Here is a 17,964-nt window from a genome sequence, read left to right on the forward strand (position 1 = left end):
GCATCACAAAGTATGTTTGGTTTGGCACCATACACTTGAGCGAGTTCTCATTGTAGTACAATTGCAGACAAAACAAGAAGAAAGAAAGAGTGGCCTATCAAGATTTTCATAATCCAGCATTTGGCGTAGGGGGAAGTGAGATTTACACACCAACTTAGTAAGGATCATTGATTTTTATTTTACGGTGGGTGATGTTCAAGTTTGAAGGGTACCATTCACAATTTCAAAAGAGTAACTTTCTTGTTTTATCTTTTGGCCCAACTTATCCTAGATTGTTGTAAAGTAGAGATAAGACTTGAAATTGTTTCGACACACAATCTGTGAGTAAAAGAATTGTAGTACCCAAAAAGTAACCAAAACTCCACAAAGACTAATTGAAATTGTAAAAAGAAAATTAAGCCAAAGTCGCCCTTTGTTGATTTTACGAGGGTGATGTTCAAGCTTTATGAAAACGAATACTTGCTACATAATTAAAATAATTTTTTTTTTGTCAAAACAAATTTAGCTCAACGGTAATTGACATGAACATGATATTTCATACTTAAAATAGGAGGTTCGATCCTTCTGTTAGAGATTGTGAAGCCCAAACAACAATTCAAAGCCAAAATGAATTGATGAAGTCGCGAGTAAAAATAGTAGAGTGGAAGACCAAAGCAGTTGGTAAGATAAAAGATAACATCTCCAGCTTGGCAATAGCCTTCGAGAAAGGAGTCAAGTCACTTGCATAATATATCTTCTTTAAGAACAAGTGTTCGAGATCGAGGAAGATATTATTTGGTACCAGTTAGTTGAAGCGAGAGTATGTTATTGTTTTTTATGATTGAGTGACAGTTACACGTAGCTTGTTCATAATTTGAAGCAAGCACAAATTGATGAGCAGTGATGGCTACCTCTCTTTTGTTACCTTGCTGATTTTAGAGGTGTGTTATGTTGAACCTTAGAGTTTACCAAGAAGATCAAAGATAACAAATTTTGTGGGAGTTGAAGGTTGGAATTTGCCAAGATTATAAAGTTTAGTTGCAGTGTTCTCTCGAAGTAGAAGATTGTTAGGAATTGTAGAGCCTAAAAAACAATTCAAAGCCCAAACTTTGGCCCAGCCCAATTCATCCATTTTTTTCAAGATGGAGTAATATACGGAATGTGTGCTTTGTCGCGATTTAATGTTGGCGAATTTTTCATAAATATTACTTTAATTTTACCCAAATTTAAAGCCTAAAATACCAAACTACCCATCTTTATTATTAATAATATATTAAAAAATAGAAAAGTGGATTATTAAGATTTGCATTTATTATATATCTTATGTAAATATGGTACGTGATTAATTTTATTATGGTAATATTATAATCAAAATTACTTCTTAATTATTTTTCTTTTGATTGTTTTCAAAAATACTTCCCTCCGTTCGATCTTTCTCACTTTTCGATCTATGTCCGTCCATTCTTTCTTATTCTATTCATCTCCTTCAAATTTTTTCTGGTGAATGCATATTCGTTTCATATTATTAATTATGTGTATGAAATTGTGAAATATACTGTGCCGATGAAATTTTTTGGTAAATTTTTCCGATAAAGAAAATTTACAATGAATGTAGTATATATGTCACGTAATTTACAATATATATCCCTATTTACACTCAGTCAAGTATATATATCATGTCATTTTCTTTCGTTTTACATTGTTTTTCATATATTCCACGTAATTTAATAATTTCTGATATATACTTAATTATATTTTATCAATGTTGCATTAATTTTCATATATTGAAAGTTAATTTGTAAAATCTTGCAGTGATTGAAACTGCTTTCAATTTAAATAGATCATTATATATTTATGCATATTTAACATAAATATTAGATAACAATGCATGTGTGGCATACTTGACAAGAAATAATACAAATATATGAGCCACTACTTACGTGTTATTGCAAATATGCATGAGTATATAATGATCATATAATAACAATATTTGAAACATGCATTGGTATATAATAATATTTGTGTCACTGCTTATAAAAATGAAAGTGTACATAATGAACACAACATAGAATCATTTTAATAATGCAATCGTATATACTAAGAAAAGGATAAGAAGTTTATTATATATTGTATATTATATTTAAAAAATAAGTTCATTAACCGCACACTAGTATTGAGCTTTAATTTTATAAAAATGTAGAGTCCAATTGACCAAATTACCCGCTTTTATTATCAATAATAAATTAAAAAAATAAAAAAATGAAATAAGGAAGGTAATGATAGAAATATGAAAGAAATGTAAAATTTTCATAACCAGAAACATGAAAAATGAAATAAGGTGATGATAGAGATGTAAAAATTTCATAAACATAATCAATAATATGAAAGAAATATGCACTCACCGAATAACTTGAAGGAGGTGACAAGAATAAAAAAGATAAAAGAGAGAGAGATCGAAAAGAAGAGAAATGAGATGAAAAAAGTGATCGGTTATAGCACCAGAAAGCTGGATGGAGAGAGTGAAAATAGATGCTGAGGATGATGTGCAATCAAGAGAAATTAAATAATTTTGTAAAAACTCTTTAATATATATTTACCATAATTGACTCAATTGTATACCATATTTAAAATGGATCTCTAATAAATGATATCCTATAATTAAATAAATATAAAGATATTATTTATTTAATACATTAAATAGGTAAATTATAAGATATCTGATATAAAATAATTATGATAATTATATATATTTTTAAAAATAAAAAAAATGTGAAGGACAAAATTATCATTTAAAATCTCAAAATCTTATCCGACATTTGTAAAAAATTATATTAGCTGGAGTCACCCGACCTATGATATAACAACCGCAAGTATTAGGAGACACCTGACTTGTGATTTCACAACGACAAGCGCCAACCTCCATCATGATTTTGAGGGCGATGCTCCTTAAAACCCAAAAAAGAAAACAAAACATTGGACCAAGCGAATCTCGTTAGCTAGTGCACTGCCAAGTTACAATCTAGCTAGAATAAAAGGAAAACTGAACATTCCCAAGAAGATCAGCTAACTTCATAATTTTATAGGAAACATCTTTTATCTCGGAGAGGTTGCACTCAATGTCCCGCAGAGAGGCACTAGCTTCCAAAGAATTAGATTCAATGTGCAGCGAGGAAATAAAGTTAATTACCAAACTGTTCAAATAACGTAGGCAATGCCTTCTTCAATCGCTTTCACCTCCAGCACCTTGATTTTCCACATCATTCTAAATCTTTTGAAACCCACACCAATCAAAGAACAAGCGAAGTCACGAACATCCGACCAATCCCTCCCAAACCAGAAGCATTACACCAAGACGCATCAACATTCATCTTCCAACCATTCTCTGTAGGCTTCCAAGTGTTGAGACTAAACTCCTTCTTAGGCGCCAAATCAAGGGAGCTCGAGACGATAGCAAAGGATTCTTGGATAGTCCTGCAACGAATTTGCACGCAAGCTCGACGACAACAGACCAACTCCGACGTAAAATTTTTTCCCACCCAATTGTTTCTACAAGACCAGAGACCCCAACCAAATTAAAATGCTCACATTAATCTCTTCCTCATTTAAATTCTCCACAGTCCCAAAGCAGAATGGGATAATTCATCTTCAACCTGCAAGGAGTAAGGGTAACGATGATCAGAAGGGAAAGAAAAACCTCCAGACTCTTTTAGCAAACTTGCATCCCCACAAAATATGCAAAGCCAACTCCTCACAATCCCTGCAAAAAAAAAAAAAAAAAAAAATCAAACAGGATCATTAATAATCACTTTGTCCAGAGGTTAAGCTTAGAGGGAATAGCATCATTTAGAAGCTTCCAGACACAGATTTCGCCTTTGGAGGGGCTTAGGCCTTCCAATGCCCTTGCACCTTATTAGAGCTTGAAGATGAAAGTGCCACAAGCTTCATTCAAGTTAGCCGCAAGGCTTCCAACACCCAATTCACCTTTTTACTTAACCTATAAGCTAGTTTTTAATTGACTAGTTGAGAGGTGTGGCTAGCTAGCTTATCAAAGAAGAGAGTTTGAAGGCTAGAAATTCATCTTCTTGGATGAGCTAGCTTATATATATGTGTGTGTACTGTGTTGCAACGTGGATATAAAAAATTAAGCGAGCTTCTGTTCGAAGAAGATGAGAAACCGAGGAGCATTTGAAGTTTTTTTCTTCAGAATTTTATAGTGGCAGTAAGTAATATATAGTGCGTACTTCTCTCTTTGAATCCAGGGTTATTCTTATTTTATTCCCAAAATACCGATTTACTCTATAAAATATTTGTACAAAGACTAATTGAAAACACGCAATGAAACAAAAATTTAGTCAGTCTTTTTTTTTTTCTAAATGTTTGATGAAAGTACAGTATAAAACACATTTTTATAAAGTTTCACCCTCGCCACAGTTGGGTCATTCTTTTTGTAGGGGTAGCATTAGCCCTTTCTTCTTTTATATGTTTTTAACAGGCACCATTCACAATTTCTAAAGAGCTTCCTTCCATTTTATTTTTGGGTAAATTTATCCGAGATTGTTATAGATAGAAAAGACTTGAAATATTTAGACATAATCCCAAATAATAAAAAGAATTAGCACAAAAAAAATAATAATAACAACAAGAAATTCCATATAAAACAATTTAAAACACTATGAAAGAAAATCGAATCAGCCTTATCGTTTTTCGATTATCCACTATTTCAATTTCAGTGAAGTGGATAGAAAGGTTTTGCAGCACACCCACCAAATTGTTCTAGAGATATAAGACGGAAAATGTTTAAGAAAATAATCCTAAAAAAAATTTGTATAGCTACTGTTTGTTACGTTCATTTTTTTAAGGGGTAACATTAGCCCTTTCTCTTTGAACTTGAACTTAAATGAGTACGTTTACAATATTTAAACACATATATAATCTTAAAATAGAATAAACACCCCGATTTTTATACAGATGATGAGAAACAAGAGAAAGAGAGAAGTACTAGCGAATGTGGAGGCGAAAAAATGTTGTTCTTATACGTATACGTGAAGGGGAAGGAAGGAAGCAGTGATTATTAATGTTGAGCTTGAGCTTGTTGAGCCTCACCCATATAACTCTTTTGATTTTCAGAAGACTTGTTTTCATGTTGTGGGCTACACTACTCCTCCTCCTCTCCTTCTTCTTCTTCTTTCTCTTTCTGTTCATCAACTGGAACTCATAGCTCCTCAGAAATATTTGCCTCTTCTCCCGCATCCTCATTGAGTACCGCCACTCATCTGAATAACTGCACTTGTGCTTATATTTATCATCCTCATCATCTGAGTAATGAATCGAGTTGAACCCCATACTACTAATTAATTAATTGTAAGCTATGATTAAACAATGTGTGTATATATATACACACACATATGTATAAGCCAGCTCATTAAGTTTTAAATTTGGCTCAACTCAGAAGGGATTAGCGTGAGAACAACTGAAGCGCGAAAATATAATATAATTAAATTATGAAGCAACGTCCCCATGCTATGCCCTGCCTTCGCCTCCTTTCTTAATTCATATAGTCTAATTAATTCCAATTCCTTTGAAACAACGTCCACACCCTACAATATAATATAAGTATAATACAAAGAATACAATACACAAGCGATAGGATTGATGACCAAAAGAAAAATTAAATAAAAACAAAATACTTTATTATCAATTGTGTGCTGCCGATGTATATATAGCTTTTCTTCATGAAGAATACTTGCCTGCCCAATTTTAATAATGCCACACATATCTTTTCTTATAATTAAAACTTTTTCCCCCTTTCTTTTTGAACAATTCAACCAGCCGATAGCGATGGTCTTATCTTAGCGGTTAACTAATCCTGTAGTATACGAAGGACTCAACCTTGGAATTTTCCCTTGTATTTTGTCTTATGTTAAAATCTATTTATTTTTATATATAAAAAAAATAGAGAAATCGTGAGAAGAGGGGCTAAAAAATCGTGTTTTGAAAGAGAAGATATTTTTTTATTATTATTTTAATTTTATGTATTTATATTTGTAATTTAGGAAAGAGGTGGGTATAAGTACCAAAACAAAATAAAATAGTTTTGATGCCTAAATCAGTAAAAAAATGTAAAATAAAGGAGAAGCAAAGAACCACTACAAGATTGGTTGGTAGTTTACCATGGTCAACACGGTCATTTATCATGATCAACATGATCGTTTAAATTTGAAGTCCTTTTCTCATCATTTAAAAAGAACTACACGATCGCGTTAATATGATCTAAATGATTTGTTTACCATAGTTAACATCGTTTAGATTTGAAGCCCTTATTCTATCGTTTAAAAAAAACTACAAGATCGTGTGGATATGATCTCAACGATCGCTTACCATAGTCAATACGATCGTTTAGTATGGTCAACATGATCATTTAGATTTAAAGTCATTCTTTCATCGTTTAGAAAGAACTACATGATCATGTGGATATAATCTAAACGATCACTTAACATAGTCAACACGATCGTTTAGCATGGTCAACACGATTTAATATTGAAACATTTTTTCCATCGTTAGAAACAACTACACGATCGTGTATCATAACCTAAACGGTCGTAGACCATTTGTTTAGACAGTAGTATTCGTGTACTTTAAGTATAACACAGAACTTTCTTTAGAAATCATTCTTTCCATTAAACATTAACATATAAACAACATTACAAATTAACAAGAAACTTAGAAGAAAACTCTAAAATCTTTAAACGTTTTAAAAAATCACTCACAAACTAATTTCTCTTCTTCAGAATGCCTATCTTTTTCTCGCTTAGTAGTAGCTCTACACCTTGCTCTTCTTAACAAATCCTCAAAGTAATACTCTTTCTTCTATTCTAATTTTCCTTTTATACTAATCCTAAGCTGGATTAATCACCTTTAAGTTCTCTTAAATGGCCAACTCCTACTTGAAGTAACATACATGCAAGCTTAATATTTCTCATGACCATGCTTAGCTTAAGTTCTTACACATGGCCCATTAATTAAGCACAATTAGGAAATTTCCTAAAATTTTCCTAAGTCTTCAACGTCTAGTCTCATCTCACATTTGACCCTCAAAATGCCTACTGTATCTTGCCTGCAGATTCCTTACTCCCATCGCCTTGCTTCAATGCGAACCAATCCTCAGAAATCCTTGTTAAAAAATTCTTTATTTAAAATTCTTATTTCCAAAATGGCCCTTCTATGTCAATCATGGGTCTCATAACAACACATCCTATTACGTCCTAATGCTCGACCTACACTCAAACTTACTCTGATGGCTTACTTCCCGTCTAAAACCTAACTCCAAGTTTGGAGGTTAATAATTAAAAATACATAACTCCAGTATAAGGAAACTTCCTTCAACCAAGTTGTTTATAAATGACTTAACTAGCTTACCTCCAAATTTCAGCCATAAAGTTCAAGAATTGAGTTCTGTAGCTTCAAAACACTCAACACTGTCCAGATTTTCTTCAAAAATGACTTTTTGCTCTTTTCTCAATTGGTTGGATATATTTCTTGCACCTTCTTAAACCGAAAGTCCTACCTTAAAAACTAGACTCAAATTGAAAGCTTTTGGAACTAGTTTAAAAGAAAGCGTACTAGTAAAATGGAAGCGCTATTTGTTTGAAAATAACCTATTTATAGGAACCTTTACATGGTTTTGAAATGCCACCTCTAGCTTGCATGGTTGCCTCTCCACATCTTCTTCTTGCTAAAATCTAAGTGGTTACATGCCATAACACCTGGAAACCATTTAACCAAGGCTCTAAATGCCTAAGACACTCATTTGTCAGCCTAACCTCCAAACCATCTTACATAGCCCACACCTAGCTCGCATGGGTTATTAGGCTGCATGCCTCAAGCATAGAGGTTCTCTAGAAACCTCTTACCGCCTAACTTATGTTCAAAATGCCTAACATGGCTCTTTTTGCCTAGCCAACCCTTGGTTGCACGCTTGGTCGCCTAGCAAAGTTTTCCCTTCCTAGAGTGTGTCTTTACCGCCTAACCTCTCGTCCTTAGAGGTTTTTCTTGACATGGTTGGCTGCCAATCATCTCAATGCCTAATACTTGTAGCCTCCTACTTCATGTCCTTGAAGGTTATTTTGACAACTTTGGCCGCCTATGCTAACCTCAAAATGCCTAGTTGACACTCAAACTCAATTTCCACCTTTGCAAACCTCTTTTTGGCTGTCTTGTCCAACTTATGGCAGCCTAAGATCATGCAAAACGCCTCACCCTTGCTTTGGCCGTCTACTTGACACTTAGCCAATATTTTTGAACTTTCCTTCTTCCAACAACCACGACACCCTTATAACGACACACCAACAATGACACTTGCCACTACGACAACTTAGTAAACTCCTTTTTAATCCTTCTTTAAACTACTATCTCAACTTAATCTTAGTTTTCAACCAATCTTAAATCCACCTCATCCACTTGTTTCATTGGAAGGCTTAGAAATATTATAGTTTAGGATTTATTGTGTGTCTTTACAACTCAAAGACTTGAGTCACTGAATGTGCAATATAGTTTAAGTGTAAACTATATACGTAGTTGTAAGGTGTTTAAGCTAAACTTTGTGCAAAGATTGTTTATGTGTTGCAATGAATATTGATAAGCAATAAAGATAAGTTTTGATCCACAACATTACATCTTCATCACATAGTTTGTATAGCTAAATCGAGACGCATGAGTAGTTTATTCAAAACATATGACTAAGCATTTAAGGTGGTTAAGAATCAAATGCCACCCCAACTAGGGATGCTGATGATTCTCTCGCCAAGTTACATCTCCTCTCAGATTGTATGAAGAAATTTGGAAGGAAGTGTGACACTTACGAATTCAAGAAAATACTCCAAACATCTCGAAATGATTGTTTGCACAAGATTTTTAGAGAAACGTATTTCGTGGAGTTGAACTCATGTTGATATTGATTTTGTATTGAGTTGATGCAATGTGATTCAATCTCTGATACTTGATCCTCGAATTCTCTCTTGATTGAACGTGTACACTTATGGAAGCAAATTACTTGATGTTCTTGAAGTTGAAATCTTGAAAGAATATTTGTATCTCCAAGTAACTTAGGTGTGGATAGAATTCCTTGAGCTTTTAGGTGGACTTTGTGAGCTTGAACTTGACCCATTAAACCATACTATTTAATTGAACCAAAATAATCTTGATTCTAGATGAAGACATATTAGTATTCACCCATTTGGTCTTTAGGTATAGCTAACTTTTAATTTGTCTAAATTTTACTTCTGTTATTAATTTGGTAAATCAGGTAACAATTGTGATTGATTCAAAATTTCAAATTCAAAATGATGGCAAAGATACCTGATTAGATCGAGGAAAAAGTTGATTCAAAGTGGCGAGACTTGACGAATTGAAAGAAGTTTTAGGGTTTATGGAATGAAAACCCATCCTCACACCCAAAGCCCCCAAGGATTGACGTGTAAAAAACCCTCCCATATAATCGAAATATCTAAACAATCACCGCTTCACTATATATATATAGATGAGAAAAGAGTTGTAGGTAATGTGGTTAAGGCGGACGCAAAACCATATAGTCCATACGTTCTATCCTTATCGCTGGCTTTGCGATATTTGATAAACCCATCTTTTACTCTGCTCCAGTTCATACTTCATTGGGAGTTTGAGCGAGTGCAAGCTCGCAACTTACTTAGTAAGCCACTGAAGAGAAGCTGAAAACAAGAAATGGCTTCCCTTCTTGGAGTTACTGCAATTCATCATGCACCAAATCTTGATTTGTACAGAAGGATGGGAACAACGGCGACGGCATCACCGACGCCTTCTCTTTCTTTTGTTGACAAGTCCCACTTAATTGCCCTCAAAGTTCAAACTTGTTTCAGTGGTAGTAGCCGTCGCAACTTGTCCGGATTCACCTCTTCTGCAATTGCGACTCCCAATTCCATACTCAGCGAAGAGGCTTTTAGAAGTCTCGATGGCTTCTCTAAAGACCCCTTGGATGATAATCTCATCGACCCTGAACCTAATTCATCTCTTGCATTTTCTGCTGACGATGACGAGCTCGCCATTTCCAAATTAAACTTGCCCCAGCGGCTGACGGATGCTCTTCAGAAGCGTGGGATTACCCACCTCTTCCCCATTCAAGTACTATCCCACTTTCTGACCTCGCTTTATGTCCCATTGCTCATTCCTGTCTCATTTTACAGTTAATGTTGTTAGAAGTTTTTTTTTTTTCCAATTACTTGCTAAATGCTACGGGAAAGGGGGACACAGTTTCTTTCTTTAACCAGACGCACTGCTTTACGTTTGTAGTTGTGATTTTCTCCGTTCTCTTTCAGTATTTTTGTTAGGTTTTTTGAGGCTATTACTTTTAATTCAGATATTATCTGTTGGCTTAAATTTAAAATTCAAAATGTTATAGATGTGGGAAATGCTAACATGCAAAATCCATAGTGCACAAATTTTGAGAATGATGCATACACCTGCTTGTTTAAAAACTTTCATTTAGGATATAGATTCATTTTATTCTTAAGTTAATCTTCCAGGTTATGTTAACCACACCAGAAGAAGTAATTTGTTTCGAAGCTTAATATTCGTTTCGTTACAAGATATTTGTTGTTGAATAATTTGATTACTCATGTGGTGTGATTTTATCTCTATTTTATTTATTTATTTATTTGTTCATTTGAAACATGCAGAGAGCTGTTCTTGTCCCTGCATTAGAAGGTCGAGACCTCATTGCCCGTGCAAAGACTGGTACTGGGAAGACATTGGCTTTTGGGATACCAATTCTTAAAAAACTCACTGAAGATGATGAATCAAGAAGTTTGCGGAGGTACGAATATGTGACTGCCTAAAACCTAGTACTTAATGCATGTTTGGATTGAATTTTTAAATGTTTAAAAAAGTGTTCATAAGTGCAAAAAAAAAAAAGTGTAACCCTTGGAAAGTCAATTCAAACACTTTTAGAGGTTTGTCTCGGGATTACTAACTTTTCAGTATTTGTTACAGGCGGTCTCGACTTCCGAGAGTTTTGGTGTTAACTCCCACCAGGGAACTAGCCAAACAAGTGGAAAAAGAGATTAAGGAATCTGCACCTTATCTGAACACTGTTTGCGTTTATGGAGGAGTTTCATATGTTACACAGCAAAATGCTCTTTCTCGTGGAGTTGATGTGGTAGTTGGAACACCTGGTCGACTAATAGACCTAATAAATGGTAACAGCCTCAATTTGGGGGAAGTTGAATATTTAGTATTAGATGAAGCAGATCAGATGCTTGCTGTTGGGTTTGAGGAGGATGTGGAAGTAATTTTAGAAAAGCTTCCATCTCAGCGACAAAACATGCTTTTCTCTGCTACTATGCCAACGTGGGTTAAGAAACTTGCACGCAAATATTTGGACAATCCATTGACCATCGATTTGGTAATCTTTTACATTTTTTTAACATCTTAACTAATTACTTAATCTACCGATTTTTGACATTTGCATATTTTTTTTATTGAAATAAACAATAAAATTGTGTTGGAAAGATGGTTACTCTTTGGATTATGGTGTAATGAAGAGATGAGCTAGGTTCTTTTTGTATGTTCTCTTTTCGATCCTTTTTTTTTTCTTTCACTTTTCAGTTATGTTTGGGCATGCAATTTTAGTAAAGGAAGTAATATTCATCTTCTATGTGACATTGTTGTCAATTGTCATGACAGGCTAGTGTATGCAAAAAGGAAAAAATTCCAATAGTATTCTGCTTGCCTGATGCAAGTTTTAAGGAATGGAATCCACTTTGGCGTTGGAAATTGCATTTAATTCTCCATATAAAATTCAATTCCTGTTGGGTAAAAATAATCATCCTGTATCAAATGTGTAGGTTGGCGACCAAGATGAAAAGCTTGCTGAGGGGATCAAACTTCATGCCATATTAACGACTGCAACTTCGAAGCAAACTATTCTGAGAGATCTTGTAACAGTAAGAATTGAATCAGATCCCCATTTCTTCAACCATTACAGACGATTAATCTTGGGACTTGTTCTTCTGTATGCTGTAACTGTGAAGCTGTTATTTGATGTCCTGTTATGTGGTTGGTTTGAACATATTAGATTATCACTAATTATTAAAGTTTAAACTTTTGGAAAACATCAAGTTCTTTTATTGAAAAGCAAGCTGTCACTGAGAAACAAAAAACTAATTTCTTTTATCTATAAATTCTTCACATTCACCTCTAACATGAATTTTAGCTTAAAATCAATTAATTCCATTCTCATGGTTCATTTTAATAAAAGAGCATTTATGCTTGATCAAGTGTGTGTGTGTGTGTCTACTCCTTTACTAATTAAAAATTGCATCTCACTTCATTCTTGTGATACTTTTGTTTTTGCTTTTTCTTTACCTCCAGAACCTTACAAATCTTTTTTAATAATTGTCTTAAAATTTGATTTAACCCTTTTGCCCAACATAAACTGGGCATTACACGATATAAAATGCAGCCCTTGAGAAATATCTTCTACGAGACTCTTTCATTCATAATAGCATCCTTTCATTTTCATGTGAACCATATTATTTTAATGCCTGATCTCCCCAAAAACTGAGTCTAATAACATCCTGGTTTCAGGTTTATGCAAAGGGGGGAAAGACCATTGTTTTTACTCAGACAAAACGTGATGCTGATGAAGTCTCCTTGGCATTAGCTAATAGCATAACATCAGAAGCATTGCATGGAGATATATCACAGCATCAACGGGAAAGAACATTAAATGGCTTTCGGCAGGGGAAGTTCACTGTGCTGGTTGCAACTGATGTAGCTTCACGAGGACTGGATATCCCAAATGTTGATTTGGTATTCTCATTTGGACACTATTTCAGTGCCAATTTCTTTTAGTTTCAATGCTTTTCTACCCTGTCCAAATTTTCAATCTGAGGCGTTCACTAATGATTTTGCCAATTTGAGAGTAATTGAGCATTCTTCAAGTGATAGAGTCATTGTTGGCTTGTGAAGTATCTAATTCTTAGAAGTTTCTTTCTCGTACTCATTTTAAGAGCTTGTAAAATTAGACCTCTTTCAAAATTTTCATTTTCTATAACAATTATCTAACTGGACTTCTATCTACCTTCACTTCAGGTTATCCATTATGAACTTCCTAATGATCCTGAGACTTTTGTACATCGCTCTGGCCGCACTGGACGTGCAGGAAAAGAGGGTACTGCCATTTTAATGTTTACAAATAGTCAAAGGAGAACAGTTAGATCACTTGAGCGTGATGTGGGGTGCAAATTTGAGTTTGCAAATCCACCTGCAATTGAGCAGGTTCTAGAATCATCAGCTGAGCAAGTGGTTGTTACTCTTCGGGGTGTTCATCCTGAATCTATTGAGTATTTCACTCCAACTGCACAGAAGTTAATTGATGAACAAGGACCGGGTGCTCTGGCGGCTGCACTTGCACAATTAAGTGGGTTCTCCCATCCTCCTTCATCACGGTCACTTATTAACCACGAACAGGTATTAAGAGTTCTGTTTGTGAATTTATTATAGCTAGAAAATTATCTCTTGCAAATGGTTGTCATTAAGGTAAAACATATTTGTTGCAGGGATGGGTGACATTGCAGCTGACCAGGGATCCATCTTATTCACGTGGGTTTTTGTCTGCTAGGTCTGTCACTGGATTTCTGTCTGACATTTATTCTCCAGCTGCAGACGAAATTGGAAAAATACATCTAATTGCCGATGAAAGGGTGAAAATCTTTTGCATGCTGTACCTATTTCATGTCTTTAATTTTAAATTTTCACTGGCATTCAATTTTGTTTTATAAACTTAAATATTGATGTTGGTAATGGCAGATAAATGGAGCAGTATTTGATCTTCCAGAGGAAATAGCAAAAGAGTTGCTGAATAAGGAACTACCAGAAGGAAATACTATTTTGAAGGTAACGAAGGTAAGTTTGTTCCTTCCTCCTCTCACGATCACAATTGTGGCTTAGTTAATAATATTCTTATGTTGCCTCAAAAATAATGTTATCTCTTTGATGCATGACCATTGACTAACAGAATGTTGGAACACATTCCAATACTTCATTTTTTTGCAGTTACCTCCTCTGCAGGACGATGGCCCACCAAGTGACAACTACGGAAGATTTTCTGGCAGAGAAAGAAATAGTCGAAATAGCTCTAGGGATCGCAGAGGTTTTAGAACTTCAAGGGGATGGGGAAGCAGTCGAGATTCTGATGACGATGGTGATATGTTTAGTAGAAATCGCAGTTTTAGAACCAACAGCAGCAAGGGTCGAAATTTTAGAAGCTCAGGAGATGATTGGCTAATTGGAGGCAGACGATCAAGCAGGTCATCATCCGTGGATAGGTAACTTTTTTTGCTTATTATGATAGAGGGTATTGTGCATTTCCTTGTAACAGTGTTTTGGAAGTAAAATGATGGGTTTTAGCAAGACAGTGAAAGGCATGCATTAATCTTTAAAAGTATAGCAAGACTGTTTTGGGATGGTGTGTTGAGTATGCAGTTGATTTCGTTTGGATTTCCTTTTTTAATTATTGGCGTATTTAGGTTCTGGTTTCTTATTCTCTTCTCTCTTTTTCCTCGGGGAGGGGAGGGAAGAGGTGGGGGAGGTGTTCCAGGAAAGAACTTTTAAGGATTAAATTTTGGGAAATTATTCATATTCTTATTATGTCGAATATTTCTCCAAAGGTGATTCGAAATTCATTGGTGTTCATTAATGATTATGATAAGCGTCTACGGTATCTGAAGAAATTATAAATTTTGTTTTCTAGTTTTGAACTTGGAAGTGTTCTTGCGATTTTGTTCTTCCATTTTCCCTTACATTTCTACTTAAAATAATTCATCTAGGAGACTAGAGCCTGTTTCGTTCACTCATCTGGGAAGTTACTCTGTTTTCTTTCTTCTTCTTCTTCTTCTTATTTTTCTTTTTTCTTTTTTTTTTTTTTTTTCATTTTGAATTTGTTTTCACTAATTCTTCTGTGATGTAATCTGGATATATTTTGCAGATTTGGCGGCTCCTGTTTTAACTGCGGAAGGATGGGACACAGGGCATCAGAATGCCCTGACAAGTGATAAGCAAGACGACTAAGTATACTTGATCAGCTTCTAGTTATTGTGGGGACTCATAGGTAGGTTTTTGGGTTCAGCTAAGTTGCATCATCTTACATTTAGGTGGCTGGTATTCAGGTCTCGAAGATGCTGCTTGAAGAGTTAACAGTCTCATGTTGCGTTACAAGATTACTTTTTACAATCTCAGTCTGTTGTAATTTAAGTTTTGCGGGGTGAAGCATTCAAAATTGATTTGTCATGTAATGAGTTATATGGATACCCTTTTTCGACCCCCCATGCAGAATGTAAATGTTTCGGAAGAATGAAGAAATGAAAAACGGCATAGAATTCCGTTGATTATAACTTGATTTACTAATTCCTTGGAACAGCCCAGGATCTCTATGAGATGGAATAACTTTAGCTAATTTCAGGATCACAGTCCTTCCCTTAATGTGTTAACGAAGTTACATCTTATCTTATCTACGAAAAGGGTGAAGATTTTCTTTTTACTTGCCAGACCAACAACAAAAAGAACATTTTTCTAGTTTGAAATTTTGTCGAGAAATCCACCTGTGACTGAAGAGAAGGGCATGCACAACTGTAACAAAAAATGTAGCAATTCCAAGACCACAGGTCATGGCAAAGAAGGTTCTGAAATGTTCTGAGATTTACATGACCAATTGGGCTCTAAACACGTTGATCAAGATGACAATTAAAATTGATTGTACTTGGAATATAGTCTTATGGTCATTCACCATGAAAAGGATGCTCAAATATATGGGGAACTTTTTGGCTCCATACACATTGAAACAATAACTAAGGGGGTGTCGTGGCACATACATCACAAGAACAGACCCCAGCAGTGGCTAACCGGGAGCTGGCAAGGGAACTTTTGATGTAAGATGAAATTGTTGACCAAAAGAGCCAAGCTCATGCCTTTCATGCCATAACACACTTTTTATAAAGCTCTAGATGGACTCAAACTCCTCGAGCTAGGTTTGAAAAGTCGATATCCTCTCTACTTAACTTCTTGGAAGTTTACTCAATCATATGCCAACCTATCTCTTCTATTATCATCCATTTTTCGACACAATGCTCCTTCGTCTATTTTGCAATCGATAAGCTGGAGTCAATTCAACTTAAAGCTCATGCTCACCAACGTGCAGTCAAAAGGCTTGTTTGCTACCTTTAGGGTGACATCCATCATAGCCTTGTTCTATCTTTGATCACTGACTTTTGACGTTGACAAGACCTTTTTTTTTTTTGTGATCGTAAATCTATTGTGCACTTTCGAATATACTAAAAAATATTGATATGCGTTCTATGTGTGATAATGTTATAATTTTCTTATTACAACAATTTCGAAGATAAGAATCCAAGTATTTCAAATAAATGTATTTTTAACTACAAATTTTTTATTCATTCAAGTAAATTGAAAAATTATTCTTTTCTTTCTTCACCATTTTTTTGACAATACGTGGGATGAGAGAATTGAACCTTTTACTTCAAGATCGTTATCCTACATACTTGATGTTATTGATCTATGTGCTTGCTAGAAAAAGAAATTATTCTTGGGAGGTAGAAAATAATTCATGAATTATAATCATTATTGTTTAAAAGATTTGATAATTAGAGACTTGGATGTTTGTTTTTGTACTTCAAAGAGTTCTTATATTTGAGAAACTCTGTTTAAGTTTAAGAAAGTTCCAAAACATGGATGAAACATATTTCTAATAAGTTTGAAATGTCATATCAATGTATTGTCAAGAGCTTAAGAGTAGTCTATTAAAATGAAATTTAAATATATAATTATAAATCTAATTTTAGTCTAAAAAGTTTCAAAAGATAAAATGTAAAGTCAAAATAAAGGTAAAAGTTAAAATTAAGAGATTGAGATTTACCTTTAATCAATCATCATGGTACAAAAGAAAAAAAATCATCCTTAATAATTAAAACTGCTTCGTAAATTCATAAATAGATTACGAAAGATTAAGTTGGATATTCTTATAGTTTTTTTCAAGGAGTTTGAAAAGTAATAAATATATATTAAAATAATATAAACTTTTATTTTTTTTATCTTCGAAAGAGAGACCTTCCAAATTCAATCAACTAGAAAATTTCGAAACCATATTTTTTTTTCTTATTATGACATAATGAATATAGAACTTAAAACCACTTATAGAGTAATAAATCGGAGTTATAAAATTTAAAAGAATCACGTAATTATAATAGAATTCTATATGAATTTCATTTTTTAGAAGTTAAAAACTTTTTAAATAATAACAAAGTAAAAATTAAACGAGAGAATATATTTGAAATTAAGAATAATATTGGGTAAAATAGTTCAAAAAATGATTCTCCAAGTTAATAAGAATTTTTATTAATTCAATAATAAATAATATTAACTATTATATGTAATAAGAATTTTTTTCTTCCCGAAAACAAACTCTTGAATACCTACGTGGGTTATTAAAAAAAAAAGAAAAAAAAAGAAAAGGAATTGAGTGTGTGCTTTGTTTTCTAATTACCAATCTAATACCTTAAAAGTACTAAAAAACATAAATAATATACTAAGAAAAATTTAAGATAGAAAGTCAAATAATAATACTGTGGATTAAAGTTTGGCCAAGGCTGTAATAGTCCAAAAATGATTCTCCCTCGAACTACTTTTAATATAGCAAGACTTTTAGAAATTATCACACATATTCGTCTTCCAAGATGTAGACAATAGTCACATGTTCGAAAAATGGCCTATAGCCTACAGTAAACGACCCAATTTTGGCTTGTGTCAAAAAGTTCTGAGAAATTACATCTAACTACCAATTGGTCTTATTTTGAGGAATGTTAAAGTTTTCTCCAAAAAAATTGATCAGTGATTCTCTAGACTGAGTTTTTATTTAAGCAACTAAACAAGTCTTCCAACCGT

The 17,964-nt window shown here is 33.9% G+C and overlaps 1 protein-coding gene across 1 annotated transcript; it reads left to right on the forward strand.

The window, feature by feature from the left end:
• The first annotated feature begins 9,517 nt into the window (after positions 1-9,517).
• LOC103492086 (DEAD-box ATP-dependent RNA helicase 3, chloroplastic) lies at positions 9,518-15,401 on the forward strand. The gene is made up of 10 exons (XM_008452276.3): positions 9,518-10,131; positions 10,686-10,822; positions 10,999-11,410; positions 11,853-11,951; positions 12,595-12,819; positions 13,102-13,479; positions 13,569-13,712; positions 13,819-13,914; positions 14,065-14,336; positions 14,996-15,401. Exons 1-10 carry the CDS (start codon positions 9,715-9,717, stop codon positions 15,060-15,062), a joined length of 2,247 nt encoding a protein of 748 aa, XP_008450498.1. The 5' UTR covers positions 9,518-9,714; the 3' UTR covers positions 15,063-15,401.
• Positions 15,402-17,964: the final 2,563 nt, after the last annotated feature.

Source organism: Cucumis melo, chromosome 2 (genome assembly GCF_025177605.1).
Source record: "Cucumis melo cultivar AY chromosome 2, USDA_Cmelo_AY_1.0, whole genome shotgun sequence".
Classification (NCBI taxonomy): domain Eukaryota; kingdom Viridiplantae; phylum Streptophyta; class Magnoliopsida; order Cucurbitales; family Cucurbitaceae; genus Cucumis; species Cucumis melo.